We start from the raw sequence: 13,789 nt of genomic DNA, 5'->3' as shown, positions 1-13,789 counted from the left end.
GTGCGATTTTACAAAGTCTTGTGTCTCTAAATGCACTGGTATGATGCAAAAGTGAAGCACATTTTAGATCAATGTAAATGTTGATGCACATGTTTGCTAATACATTTTACCTTTACATTTCAGGAGCGTGTTTTAATGGATAGTCAGAGGAATGCAGTTGGGTCTCTTGCTGATTCTTCCCTCCAGTTCATCCCAGAGGTGTTCTACGAAATATTTCCAATTAGCCACTGCGTGACCCTGCGTGACCCTTCATGACACTCCCGGCTGTGCGTGTGTGATCGGGGCCCGTGTGTGAGCTTTTCCCGATTAGAGCACAACCACAGAACCTGTCCATATTTATAACCATCTGAAAGAATTCAGTTTAGAGGCAGAATGTCATTTTTGTGGCAGGATTGTTTCTTTCTGTGGCTCATACAGGACAGGTGGGGTTTACACTCTGCGGGCTCCTGCAGACACAATCCCTCTCTGAACACAGCAGAGTTTACAAGCCCACAAATATTGCACTGCATAGTAGTACTGTGCCCTTGTAATGATATCCTTAAAAAAAAGACCACAGATTACAAGGGATGTGACCTATATATTATATACACTCACCTAAAGGATTATTAGGAACACCATACTAATACTGTGTTTGACCCCCTTTCGCCTTCAGAACTGCCTTAATTCTATGTGGCATTGATTCAACAAGGTGCTGAAAGCATTCTTTAGAAATGTTGGCCCATATTGATGGGATAGCATCTTGCAGTTGATGGAGATTTGTGGGATGCACATCCAGGGCACGAAGCTCCCGTTCCACCACATCCCAAAGATGCTCTATTGGGTTGAGATCTGGTGACTGTGGGGGCCAGTTTAGTACAGTGAACTCATTGTCATGTTCAAGAAACCAATTTGAAATGATTCGACCTTTGTGACATGGTGCAATATCCTGCTGGAAGTAGCCATCAGAGGATGGGTACATGGTGGTCATAAAGGGATGGACATGGTCAGAAACAATGCTCAGGTAGGCCGTGGCATTTAAACGATGCCCAATTGGCACTAAGGGGCCTAAAGTGTGCCAAGAAAACATCCCCCACACCATTACACCACCACCACCAGCCTGCACAGTGGTAACAAGGCATGATGGATCCATGTTCTCATTCTGTTTACGCCAAATTCTGACTCTACCATCTGAATGTCTCAACAGAAATCGAGACTCATCAGACCAGGCAACATTTTTCCAGTCTTCAACTGTCCAATTTTGGTGAGCTTGTGCAAATTGTAGCCTCTTTTTCCTATTTGTAGTGGAGATGAGTGGTACCCGGTGGGGTCTTCTGCTGTTGTAGCCCATCCGCCTCAAGGTTGTACGTGTTGTGGCTTCACTAATGCTTTGCTGCATACCTCGGTTGTAATGAGTGGTTATTTCAGTCAAAGTTGCTCTCCTATCAGCTTGAATCAGTCGGCCCATTCTCCTCTGACCTCTAGCATCAACAAGGCATTTTCGCCCACAGGACTGCCGCATACTGGATGTTTTTCCCTTTTCACACCATTCTTTGTAAACCCTAGAAATGGTTGTGCATGAAATTCCCAGTAACTGAGCAGATTGTGAAATACTCAGACCGGCCCCTCTGGCACCAACAACCATGCCACGCTCAAAATTGCTTAAATCACCTTTCTTTCCCATTCAGACATTCAGTTTGGAGTTCAGGAGATTGTCTTGACCAGGACCACACCCCTAAATGCATTGAAGCAACTGCCATGTGATTGGTTGGTTAGATAATTGCATTAATGAGAAATTGAACAGGTGTTCCTAATAATCCTTTAGGTGAGTGTACATTACCGACTGAAAGGCTTCTATAGACTCCATAATCCATAATAATCATCCCATTGAAACTACTCATTTAGTATATTGATAAATAAAAGCTTTACATCAGGGAAGAAATAAAACAAATGAAAGATTACAAATCCAAATATTTAAAGTTAGGACACTACGAACAAATGAAAGAGTTTTAAGGTTTGTAAGCACGAGGTGTAATCTAAAGCAAACACAATGTGTAAAAAGCAATGCAATGTTATACATGATATTATTAGTATTATGGCCCATGCTGTCTGCGATTATCAAAACTGAAAGTTCTTTGTCCCACAACTGCTGGCGGTCAGTGACGTAATCAAACGTGGCCGGGGTCTTGTCCCCCGACTGCCAGCACTAGATGTCGCCCTGCTGCACTGTATGTGTCTGAATCAGTGAGCGCTCATTCAACTATCATATGGGACACAGATGAGACAGATTGTCCCACACAGGACAGTAAAGTGCACAGTACCGTGCTAACTAACACACGTATGTTATATCACACCGTGCGCACCACTACTCTTCCTAAACGGTTTCTAATGGCAAGTGCGGGGTATTACACTCAGTGATTAGTAGCATTACAGCAACCTTAGTGTACGGATGTAATTGCACACTGTATGTTGCTTCAGAGGTAATTAGCGAAATAAACCGGCTGACATTTAACCCACGCAGGCCCGAGTGAGAATTACCCAGCATGCTCCGCGGCTGATCGCGGTTGCCATGGCCCCCGTGCCGGACACAATGTGGCAGACCGCTGAGCGCTGCGGGTCTGTGTGCGGGTCTGTGTGGGTCTGTGCGGGTCTGTGTGGGTCTGTGGGTGTGTGTGCGGGTCTGTGTGGGTCTGTGTGGGTCTGTGCGGGTCTGTGTGGGTCTGTGCGGGTCTGTGCGGGTCTGTGTGGGTCTGTGGGTGTGTGTGCGGGTCTGTGTGGGTCTGTGCCGGTCTGTGCCGGTCTGTGTGGGTCTGTGGGTGTGTGTGCGGGTCTGTGCGGGTCTGTGGGTGTGTGTGCGGGTCTGTGCGGGTCTGTGGGTGTGTGTGCGGGTCTGTGTGCGGGTCTGTGGGTGTGTGTGCGGGTCTGTGTGGGTCTGTGCCGGTCTGTGCCGGTCTGTGTGGGTCTGTGGGTGTGTGTGCGGGTCTGTGCGGGTCTGTGGGTGTGTGTGCGGGTCTGTGCGGGTCTGTGGGTGTGTGTGCGGGTCTGTGTGCGGGTCTGTGTGTGTGTGTGCGGGTCTGTGTGGATCTGTGTGCGGGGTGCCAGCCTCTGACCAGCTTTGCATCCTGCTGTCCAGGTAAGTCACTCAGTGGCTGGATTATAATCCTTCGCTGGGGGTTTCAGTTACCGAGATTTTCCCAGCCCTTTACTTTCCTCTGAAAGAAGGCTGGCATTCATCCAGAAGTAGAAGTATTAATGGAGGAGTCAAAATAAGAGCTGTAACAGTGTCATTCCAAGTGTAACGTCCACAGTGTTTGTTATTATTATCACTGTGGTTGTTGTTTTATTATTCCAATTCATGAAAGAGCTGTAATACTTTAAAAAATATAAATCAATACAGTAGTAGATATAGATCAAAATAGCTAACTAGATGCAGTAATATGGCAAATGCAATACAGGACTGTTTGCAGTTATCTTAAATAGCATTTAGTATAAATTACACAGAGAAGCAAAAAAATAATATGATGCACAATTGGGTTAGGGTTCAAGCCCCAGTGCAAGCTAGACTGTCCACTGGGTTGGGCTAAAACGAGTGTTCGCTGATTGGGCTTAGCTTTGAATTGTGCCATTGGCTCAGTTATATAGGGCTCGAGTTTCTGGCTGTTGTTACAGGAAGAGAATAGGATAGGGACATGTCCCAAACAAACTCCTGAAGTTGAGCAAGCAAATCAAGAAACTGGTTGGTTCCAGCTTGGTGTAGCTTCAAACTCACTAAGATGGATTCCATTAGGGTGCTGGTAATGACATCCTCTAAATGTATTTAAATACTTTTCTCCATGACAGATACATATAGAAAAAACTCAAGACACTGAGGGCATCATGGCAAGGCACAGGGCTGCGGGCCAGAGAGATATGATCATGAGAAACCTGTCCACTGCTCAGGGGCGCCTGGAAGTGCTGCAGGTCTACAAGCTGCTGTACTGCGTCTGCGAGAAGGACAAGGAGCAGATCGAGAAGCTGGTGAAGATGGGTGTCCCCAACCTCATCAACCTGTCGGAGCCCCAGAGCGGGAACAGCGTCCTACACTTGGCCGCGGTGGCCAACGACACGGAGATGTGCTCCTTCCTGCTGTCGCTAGGTGCCCAGTCCAACGTGCAGGATAGACTGGGCCGCACGCCGCTGATGAGGGCCGTGCAGCTGGGGCACGACAGCGTGGTGGCTGTTCTGGCTGAAGCCGGGGCCGACATGAAAATCGTGGACGTGGAGGGAAAAGGCAAGCTATCATACTGTAGTGTTTAGCCTGATGCAGAATGTGTGTGGATTTATTTGCAAGGCTGGGGTTTTCATTCACTTATGAGGGAGCAAGTTGTTTTTGTGGGAGATTTTCTTCTTCTTCCATACACAGTACACCTGGGGTTTTCACTCTGTGGGCTCCTGCAGACAGGGAATTTGTGTAGTGGCAATAAACCTGTTTGGAAGTATTACTCCCTAAAATCCTCCATTGTTGTTTTCAGGGGTTTTGTTCTACTGTATTTCCCCGACTAAAAGACACCTGCGCTGCCTTCAGATGGCCCTGAAGCACGATGCGGACGTCAACAACTGCTCCCTGAAGGGAAAGCCAGTGTTCCTGCTGGCCTGTGAGCAAGCCAAGGACTGCAACACTATGTGCATGAACATTTTGGAAAGAGGAGGTGATCCAAATGCAACGGATGAGGTAAAATGACAAATTATTTTTTTCTCATGCTGGAATTCAGTACTCTGATTTCAGCCCAACTCAATAATGTCAAGCTTCTTACAGGGACTGATTTAGTGTTGCCTAGTATACTGAGGTGGTCAGGTTCCTGTGGACGACCTCTCCATCTTCCTTTGCAGGCCACAGGTCGGACTGCTTTGATGGAAGCAGCGAGGGCGGGGCATGCGGAACTGGTGCGCGCACTTCTCCAGAAGGGGGCTAACGTCAACAGTTTGGACAAGAAGCGAAACCACGCGGGGCACTTTGCGGCAGAAGGCGGCTTCTTTGAGGTGCTGTGTTGTGTCAGGTGCTCCAGGCTGCTCGGAGTCTAGTACTGTACTGCCAAAAGTCTGGTGCAGTAAGCCAGCTAAATGATCCAGTCCTACACAGATAGTATCATCACAAGACTGTGTGCTGTTCCTTTAGTGTCCCCCTCAAAACTGGTATGAATCCTTTCTATCTGGATGTGCTTAGAATGACTCTCCACAAATGAGTAACATATTAATTTTTATGAGGGAATAAATTAAACCAAAACAGAAGATCGTTATGTATGTTCTGTATTCTCCTGTCCCCCTCAATGGGAGTGTGTGTTGACCTGCAGGTGATTCAGATGTTCTCTGCATACTCAGCCGACCTGGGTGTGGTGGCTTTGGATGGGAACACACCGATTCATTACGCAGCCATAGGAGGCTTTGCAGATTGCTGCAAATTTCTCTCTCAGAGAGGTACTGTAGTATTCACTTAAAACAGTGTGAGCAAGCAATACAGGCCTCTTACAAGCTGCATAAGACTGAGCTGCTTTTCTCTGCATCTGGTTGTTTGCACCCATGTCACTTATGCAGTATTCATTGTGATTTACAAACAAGGCAAAATAAGAGGCTGATCTCTGCTGAAGACTGAGAGTATATTAATAACATGGGGTCAGTAGTTCTATAAAAACCCTTTGAGAGTTAATCATTCTGTGTTAATAGCTTGGTTAGGATACATCTATAGACAGTCATTTGTGTACCTTTTATCCTGAAGTATTCCTAAAACAGGTGGCAGTGTTGAGATTGTGATGCAATGCTGGGAACGCTATGGTTGTTTTTTCCCAGGTTGTAATCCCAAGCTCAAGAACCTGGAAGGGGCAACTCCCCGCATGCTGGCCAAGGAAGGCGGCCACAAGGCGGCCATGAAGGAGCTGAGGAAAGCAGAGAGGCTATACACCAAGCTTTCCAAGCTGGGAGCCGCCAACGCCAACGAGCCCTGGGCACTCCGACTCCACGACTGGTCCTTTGAAAATGAGGCGGCCTTGCGCAGTGCTTTCCAAGACACCAATGAAGGGGGGGATGGTGAGAATGTGCCGAAAGAGACTTTCATAGCAGTCCTGCTGCAGCACGGGGCGCCGGCGGACCTGGAGGAGATCCAGAAAGTAGTGATGGCCCACGACCGCAGCCGAGAGGGGACAATCAACATCACCGAGTTCCTGAAGGGCTCCAAGTTTCTGCAAAAGGCCTTCCTGATATCCTCCTACGGCCCCAAGAAGAAGAAAGACAAAAAGGGCAAGAAGGGCAAGAAAAAGGGCAAGTTCTCCATCCCCATGCCCATCTGCACTGTCCCTGCCGAGCTCATATACCGCCGCGAAGACGGGGGGCCCCCCCAGTTTATGATTGAGAGCTACCAGCACCACACAGACACCAGCCGCTTCGACCGGGACCACCTGCCCGGACACCCTGTGGAGGATGACTCGGCCTGGTACATTGACGAACCCGAGAAGATTTACATCAACATCAACTACTGTGCCAAGACTGGGGATTTTGAGTCCCTGGACCTCGCATTCAGCCAGGGGGTGCCAGTGGATGTGAAGGACAAGTTCTACAAGACACCGCTGATGTGCGCCTGCGCCACCGGGAACTACGAGGTGGCCAAGTACCTGCTGGGCATCGGGTAAGACACACTTTCATCTCTAGCCGTTTGAGCTTTGACATACCGAGCAGTCGCAAGAATCCAAACAAACCTCCAGAGCCATGAGTCAACACGAGTGTCCTTGTGTCTCCTTCCACCTCCCCAGGGCGGACGTCAACTCCACCGATCAGTTCAGCTGGACGCCTCTCCATCACGCTTGTCACGCCGGGCAGCTGGACATCATCGATCTGCTGGTGAAGTCCGGAGCCTCCATCGATGCTCCGGCCATAAACGGGGCGACCCCACTGATGAGGGCCATAGAGAGCTGCCGGCCAGGATGTGTGGAGTACCTGATTGCAGCCGGGGCCAAGGTCCAGATAGAGAACAAGAAAGGTAGGCTCACAATTGTTTACTTAATTAGAGATTCTTTATGAAACCAGATCTATATTAACAGAGTACTAAAGAAAGGAAGAACATTTTGTATAAATATATATACAGCTAGGTCCGTAAATATTTGGACAGTGACACAATTGTCATCATTTTGGCTCTGTACGCCACCACAATGGATTAGAAAGGAAGCAATCAAGATGTGCTTCAAGTGCAGACTTTCATCTTTAATTTGAGGGTAGTTACATCCAATTTGGGTGAACGGTGTAGGAATTCCACCCATTTTTATATGTGGTCCCCCCAATTGTAGGGGCTCAAAATTAATTGGACAAACTAACATAATCATGAATTAAATTCTGAGTTTCAATACTTGGTTGCAAATCCTTTGCAGTCAATGACTGCCTGAAGTCTGGATCCCACAGACATCACCAGATGCTGGGTTTCTTCCCTGGCGATGCTCTGCCAGGCCTGCACTGCAGCTGTCTTTAGTTCCTGCTTGTTCTTGGGTCATTTTGCCTTCAGTTTTGCCTTCAGCAAGTGAAATGCAAAACAATCAAAACAAACCAATCAGAGAGATAGCAAAAAATGTTGTTGTGGCCAGATCAACTATTTGGTACATTCTTAAAAAGAAAGAACCCACTGGTGAGCTCAGGAACACCATAAGGCCTGGAAGACCACGGAAAACAATTGTGGTGGATGACAGAAGAATTCTTTCCCTGGTGAAGAAAATCCCCTTCACAAGAGTTGGCCAGATCAAGAACACCCTCCAGGAGGTAGGCGTATCCGTGTCAAAGTCAACAATCAAATGAAAACTTCACCAGAGTAAATACAGAGGGTTCACCACAAGATGTCAACCATTGGTAAGCTCCAAAAACAGGAAGACCAGATTAGAGTTTGCCAAAAAAACATTTAAAAAACCTTGTACAATTCTGGAACAACATCCTATGTACAGATGAGACAAAGATCAACTTGTACCAGAATGATGGGAAGAGGAGAGTATGGAGAAGGGAAGGAACTGCTCATGATCCGAAGCAGACCACCTCATCTGTGAAGCATGTTATGGCATGGGCATGTATGGCTGCCAAGGGAACTGGTTCCCTGTATTTAATGATGATTGCTGACAAAAGCAGCAGGATGAATTCTGAAGTGTTAAGGGCTATATGATCTGCTCAGATTCAGCCAAATGCTTCAAAACTCATTGGACGGCACTTCAGAGTGCAGATTGGCAATGACCCAAAGCATACTGCGAAAGCAACCAAAGACTTTTTAAGGTGAATAAGTGGAATGTTCTGCAATGGCCAAGTCAACCACCTGACCTGAATCCAATTGAGTAGCATTTCACTTGCTGAAGGCAAAACTAAAGGCAAAATGACCCAAGAACAAGCAGGAACTAAAGACAGCTGCAGTGCAGGCCTGGCAGAGCATCACCAGGGAAGAAACCCAGCATCTGGTGAGGTCTATGGGTTCCAGACTTCAGGCAGTCATTGACTGCAAAGGATTTGCAACCAAGTATTGAAACTCATAATTTAATTAATGATTATGTTAGATTGTCCAAATACTTTTGAGCCCCTAAAACTGGGGGGACCACATATAAAAATGGGTGGAAGTCCTACACCATTCACCCAATTTGGATGTAACTACCCTCGAATTAAAGATGAAAGTCAACACTTAAAGCACATCTTCATTGTTTCCTTTCAAATCCATTGTAGTGGTGTACAGAGCCAAAATGATGACAATTGTGTCACTGTCCAAATATTTATGGACCTAACTGTGTGTGTGTGTGTGTATATATATATATATATATTATACACAGACATACAGACGGGTGACAAATTAAAGGAAAAACCAACATAAAGGTGGCTGCCAGAACAGCTTCAGTGCTCTTGGCACAGATTCTACGAGTCTCCATAGGTGTGCGAAGGCTATAGCATATGAATCACATAATTTTCATACTCATCAAACCTGTGGATGGGACATTGTCATCCTGGAAGAGACCACTCCCATCACCATAGGATTCACCATAGGATAAAGGTGATCACTCAGAATAACTTTGTAATGATTTGCAGTGACCCTTCCCTCTAAGGGGGCAAGTGGACCCAAACCATGCCAGGAAAATGCCTCCAGAGCATAAAACAGCCTCCGGACCCCCTCACTGTAGGGGTAAAGCAGTCAGGCCTGTACCGTTCTCTTGGTGTCCCACACATGCACTCGCCCATTTCCCAGTTGAGCGTCTTTGTGACTGAAGCTCCTGCCATTCGTGCCCCAATAATGACCCCTCTTTCAAAGTCACTTAGATTCTTTCCTCTTGCCATCTTGATCCAACATCAATGTCAACTAGGCGTACTCAGCATTTGTTTACATGCCACAGAGCATGATAGGATGTTAATTGCTTAATTGTATCATGCAGTGCACCTGTTTGGAGGCATCTGCATTCATTATGTTCCTCCACTCATTTATTCAGGTTTTTCCATTAATTTGTCACCTGTCTGTATACATCTTTGGTTAAAATCTGTACTGAAGGACACTTTACATGTCTCCTTTTTCTGAATGGGTATTATTAGACATTGCTGGAGAGCGGATGGAATGCAGATTCCTCAGTAGCTCTCTATTCATGGTCAATACAGTGTTTTGTTTTCAAAAATAAAATACATTCTTACAGAGCAGAACGCCTTGGATATCGCCAAGGCTTACGCCGATTTCAGAATCATCGACCTCGTCCAGGCCAAGTTCGACACCCTCCCTAAGCCGAAGGACAAGAAACGAAAAGGGAACCCCCCCCAGAAAGCTAAAGCAGCTGTAAAAGACAAGGTGACCACACCTGCATGAAAATATACAACTAATATAGGGGTGGATTACTAAGCATGGACTGAAACATTATAAACCAACCCTGTAGTTTTCTCTGTGGCAGGACCATTAATGTAGAATTGCATTAAAGGTCACATAATTTGAATGATAATAAAGACATGGAGTAGTTAATATATATTTTTTCATGGAATACTGCTCAGTTGACCTTTAAGTAGGACAACCATTCACAGTGTGAATGTGGGCACTGAGCAGCACACTGCTATCATCAGGTAACCTATTAAAAACAAGTTTGAGCTCAGTCATGGAAAAGGCGTAACCTAATCAGTGTTGGAAATGTATGGGTGTGTTGGAAGCGTGTCGAACCGGCCCTCCCTCCCTCCCACAGGCATTGTTGTTGGTTGTCGTGTGCTGTAACTACGCTGACTGTCCTGTTCAGACTCCTCTGTCTCATCATTAATTCAGCGTATTATGAGACATGCAACGGATACAGAGTGTCTCACTGCAGCCCAGAAACCTGTGAGCAAATTATTCCTGTAGTGTAAGATTACCCCAATACAGCAGAGATCATGATACAAGGGCACTGGAGCTGTCATGCATGGTGTGCATCTTGGCTAATTGTGCTGGCCTGTATTTCTGTATTTCTAACTTGTGATGTAAGTGCAGTACAATTAACGTGAATGGAAATATACAATTATTTCTGTATCATATTAGAGAGCTTACACAACAGTTTTAAGGAATCTTCATAGTTCTTTGCAGGATAATAATAAGTCAATCAATCAATCAATTTGTAGTTGGTACAGCGCCCTTGGCAAAGTTGCCACATAGCATGTCTCGGTTTAAGATAAAAACACAAGATTCTGTATATAAGAACATAAAACTAAACCAATAGGCATGGAGGAGAGAAAAACAAAAAGCACAGGCGTTAACAGTTATAATAATAATAATTGCTCAGCTAATTTTACTAACTGCTCAATGTCTTGTATCCTCAGGTTGTTGTGTCTCAAAACCCTGTGACGACCCCATCGTCTGACATGGGTGGGAAGAAAGAATCTCTGAGAGAGAGCATCATCTTTCAGAACCGTCGGATAACCAGCGGAGCCGTCAACAAAGTGGACATCAGCTTTGTGCCAAAAACAGTACATGTATTACCATTCGTTTGTTTGTTTGTTGTTATTTTTACCTTTTGGAGGTTTATGCATACATCAATATGCCGCCCATGTTATTAATATTGGTGTTGTCATTTGTTTCCTATAGCTATTACCCCTTCTTTCATGTTGGGGTGCCGATGCAGTAAAAGAATAGCTCTTTAATCAGTAATACAGCTGGAAAGTGGTGGGGTTAATCTTTAATGGTGATACAGTGCAATGCACCTGTTAGAGCAGACTACTGAACTGGCACAAATCTTGTGACTTGGTTGTAAATTAAGGAAGTGTCCGTTTAATGTCAGGAAATTATGAATACATGAATGTGTGATTTGTCATCATGTCTCCGTGAGAATCGGCCCTGATTGACCAGCTTGTGACAGACAGCTGTAGAGGCCGGCAGGGACGGCAGAGGTAAACGGTGACAGTAAGCCGATCTGTGCTGTACCACCCACTCCACGTCCTCTCTGTGTTGCAGGTGTGGGGGAAGCAGCCAACGACGAGTCAGCTCATTAGAAAGAAACGGGAACAAAGAGAGCGCCACTCCTACGAAGTGGATTTCGAGGACTTCGTGATGCCCTTTCAGAAGAACATCATGCAGAAATCTCTCGAAATGGGAGGCGTAGAAGACTAAAACAATAAACACCAATCTGTACATCAGAAATTACATTTTAGTTCATGAGATTAACCCCCCCAACCCCGTGCTGGCTACTGCTTTCTGTCACTGCAAAGATTGACAAGTAAAATTAGACAACTGATTGATAATGTCAAGAGGATGATGATGATAATAATAATAATAATAATAATAATAATAATAATAATAATATATTTAAAAATAGACACACCAGCACCTCAACATCAGTAGAAGTAGAATAGATAATACTGACCACAGCCTTCAGCTCTGCTAAACAATGCTCAGACATACTATACTGTACTGGATACCTGAGGCACCACAGACTGGCCAAGACATTTATACTGGTGACCATACCTTACAGAGCACAGACAACGTGGTTTAACATACATACAGACGTGCTCAAATTTGTTGGTACCCTTACAGGTCATTGAAATAATGCTTAATTCCTCCTGAAAAGCTATTGCATCATGTATACTTGCATGCCTTTGGTTTGTCATAGAATAAAGCAAAGAAGCTGTGAAAAGAGATGAATTATTGCTCATTCTACAAAGATATTCTAAAATGGTCTGGACACATTTGTTGGTACCCCTTAGAAAATATAATAAATAATTGTATTATAGTGATATTCCAAACAAATTAGTTTATTTAAATAGTATCACATATGTCTCCAATCTTGTAATCAGTCACTCAGCCTATTTAAATGGAGGAAAGTAGTCACTGTGCCGTTTGGTATCATTGTGTGCACCACACTGAACATGGACCAGAGAAAGCAAAGGAGAGAGTTGTCTGAGGGGATCAAAAAGAAAATAAGACAAGCATGGTAAAGGTAAAGGTAAAGGCTACAAGACCATCTCCAAGCAGCTTGATGTTCCTGTGACAACAGTTGCAGATATTATTAAGAAGTTCAAGGTCCATGGAACTGTAGCCAACCTCCCTGGGCGCGACCGCAAGAGGAAAATCAACCCCAGACTGAACAGAAGGATAGTGCGAATGGCAGAAAAAGAACAAGGATAACTGCCAAAGAGATACAAGCTGAACTCCAAGGTGAAGGTACGTCAGTTTCTGATCGCGCCATCTGTCACTTTTTAAGCGAAAGTGGCCTCCATGGAAAGAGACCCAGGAGGACTCCATGTTTGAAAGAGAAATATAAAAAAGCCAGACTGGAATTTGCTAAAATGCATATTAACAAGCCAAAATCCTTCTTGGAGAATGTCCTTTGGACAGATGAGTCAAAACTGGAGCTTTTTGGCAAGTCACATCAACTCTATGTTCACAGATGAAAAAATGAAGCTTTCAAAGAAAAGAACACCATACCTACAGTGAAACATGGAGGAGGCTTAGTTATGTTGTGGGGCTGCATTGCTGCGCCTGGCACAGGGTGCCTTGAATCTGTGCAGGGCACAATGAAATCTCAAAACTATCAAGGCATTCTGGAGCAAAATGTACTGCCCAGTGTCAGAAAGCAGGTCATGGGTCAAAACACACAGCTAAAAGTACACAAGAATGGATAACAAAACATTGGACTGTTCTGAAGTGGCCTTCCATTAGTCCTGATCTGAATCATATCGAACATCTATGGAAAGAGCTGAAACTTGCAGTCTAGAGAAGCACCCATCAAACCTGAGACAGCTGGAGCAGTTTGCTCAGGAAGAGTGGGCTGAACTACCTGTTAACAGGTGCAGAAGTCTCACTGAGAGCTACAGGAAATGTTTGATTGCAGTGATTGCCTCTAAAATATTAGGTTGAAGGTCCCATAATTTTTGTCCATGCCATTTTCATTTGTTTTATTATTTATAAAATTATGTTGAAAAACAAAATCAAAAGCAAAGTCTGATTTCTATTAAATATGGAATAAACAATGGTGGATGCCAGTTTCAAGTTATTTCAGAGGAAATTGAGCATTCTTCATTTTTTGTGGAGGGGTACCAACAAATTTGAGCATGTCTGTAGATGGTATAAGGTTTTATGTTTAATATTGCTTAAAAATAATGATTCTGTAAAATTAGCTTTAATAAAACATTTAAAAACATATAATCATTTCACCTTTTTCTTAAACCTTGCTTATGTCAGAGACTTTTTGGCAATTCATTCTCCCAGGGTAACTGACTGAGGACAAAGGGGTGTGTTTCAGGTGTAAGGCAGGAGGACAGGGTGAGGCCAGGCCTACAAAAGACTTTGGTTCTTGGAAAGTTGACACAATTACAGGCAGAGAGCAGCATTAGAGCTGACAGA

The 13,789-nt window shown here is 44.8% G+C and overlaps 1 protein-coding gene across 2 annotated transcripts; it reads left to right on the top strand.

Annotated features, from left to right (window-relative positions):
* The first annotated feature begins 2,588 nt into the window (after positions 1-2,588).
* On the top strand, positions 2,589-12,080 carry ankef1b (ankyrin repeat and EF-hand domain containing 1b). 2 transcript variants are annotated; one of them, XM_066697762.1, is made up of 10 exons: positions 2,589-3,109; positions 3,817-4,246; positions 4,488-4,687; positions 4,846-4,995; positions 5,307-5,430; positions 5,800-6,631; positions 6,756-6,982; positions 9,636-9,784; positions 10,771-10,917; positions 11,402-12,080. In XM_066697762.1, the coding sequence occupies exons 2-10, from the start codon at positions 3,853-3,855 to the stop codon at positions 11,555-11,557; spliced, it is 2,379 nt and encodes a 792-aa protein (XP_066553859.1). In that variant the 5' UTR covers positions 2,589-3,109; positions 3,817-3,852; the 3' UTR covers positions 11,558-12,080. The 2 variants fall into 2 exon arrangements, with proteins under 2 accessions (XP_066553859.1, XP_066553850.1); XM_066697753.1 differs by having other exon boundaries at positions 10,771-10,923.
* The last annotated feature ends 1,709 nt before the right edge of the window (positions 12,081-13,789 follow it).

Source organism: Amia ocellicauda, chromosome 1 (genome assembly GCF_036373705.1).
Source record: "Amia ocellicauda isolate fAmiCal2 chromosome 1, fAmiCal2.hap1, whole genome shotgun sequence".
NCBI classification, from domain to species: domain Eukaryota; kingdom Metazoa; phylum Chordata; class Actinopteri; order Amiiformes; family Amiidae; genus Amia; species Amia ocellicauda.
This window is presented reverse-complemented; position numbering and strand designations above follow the sequence as displayed.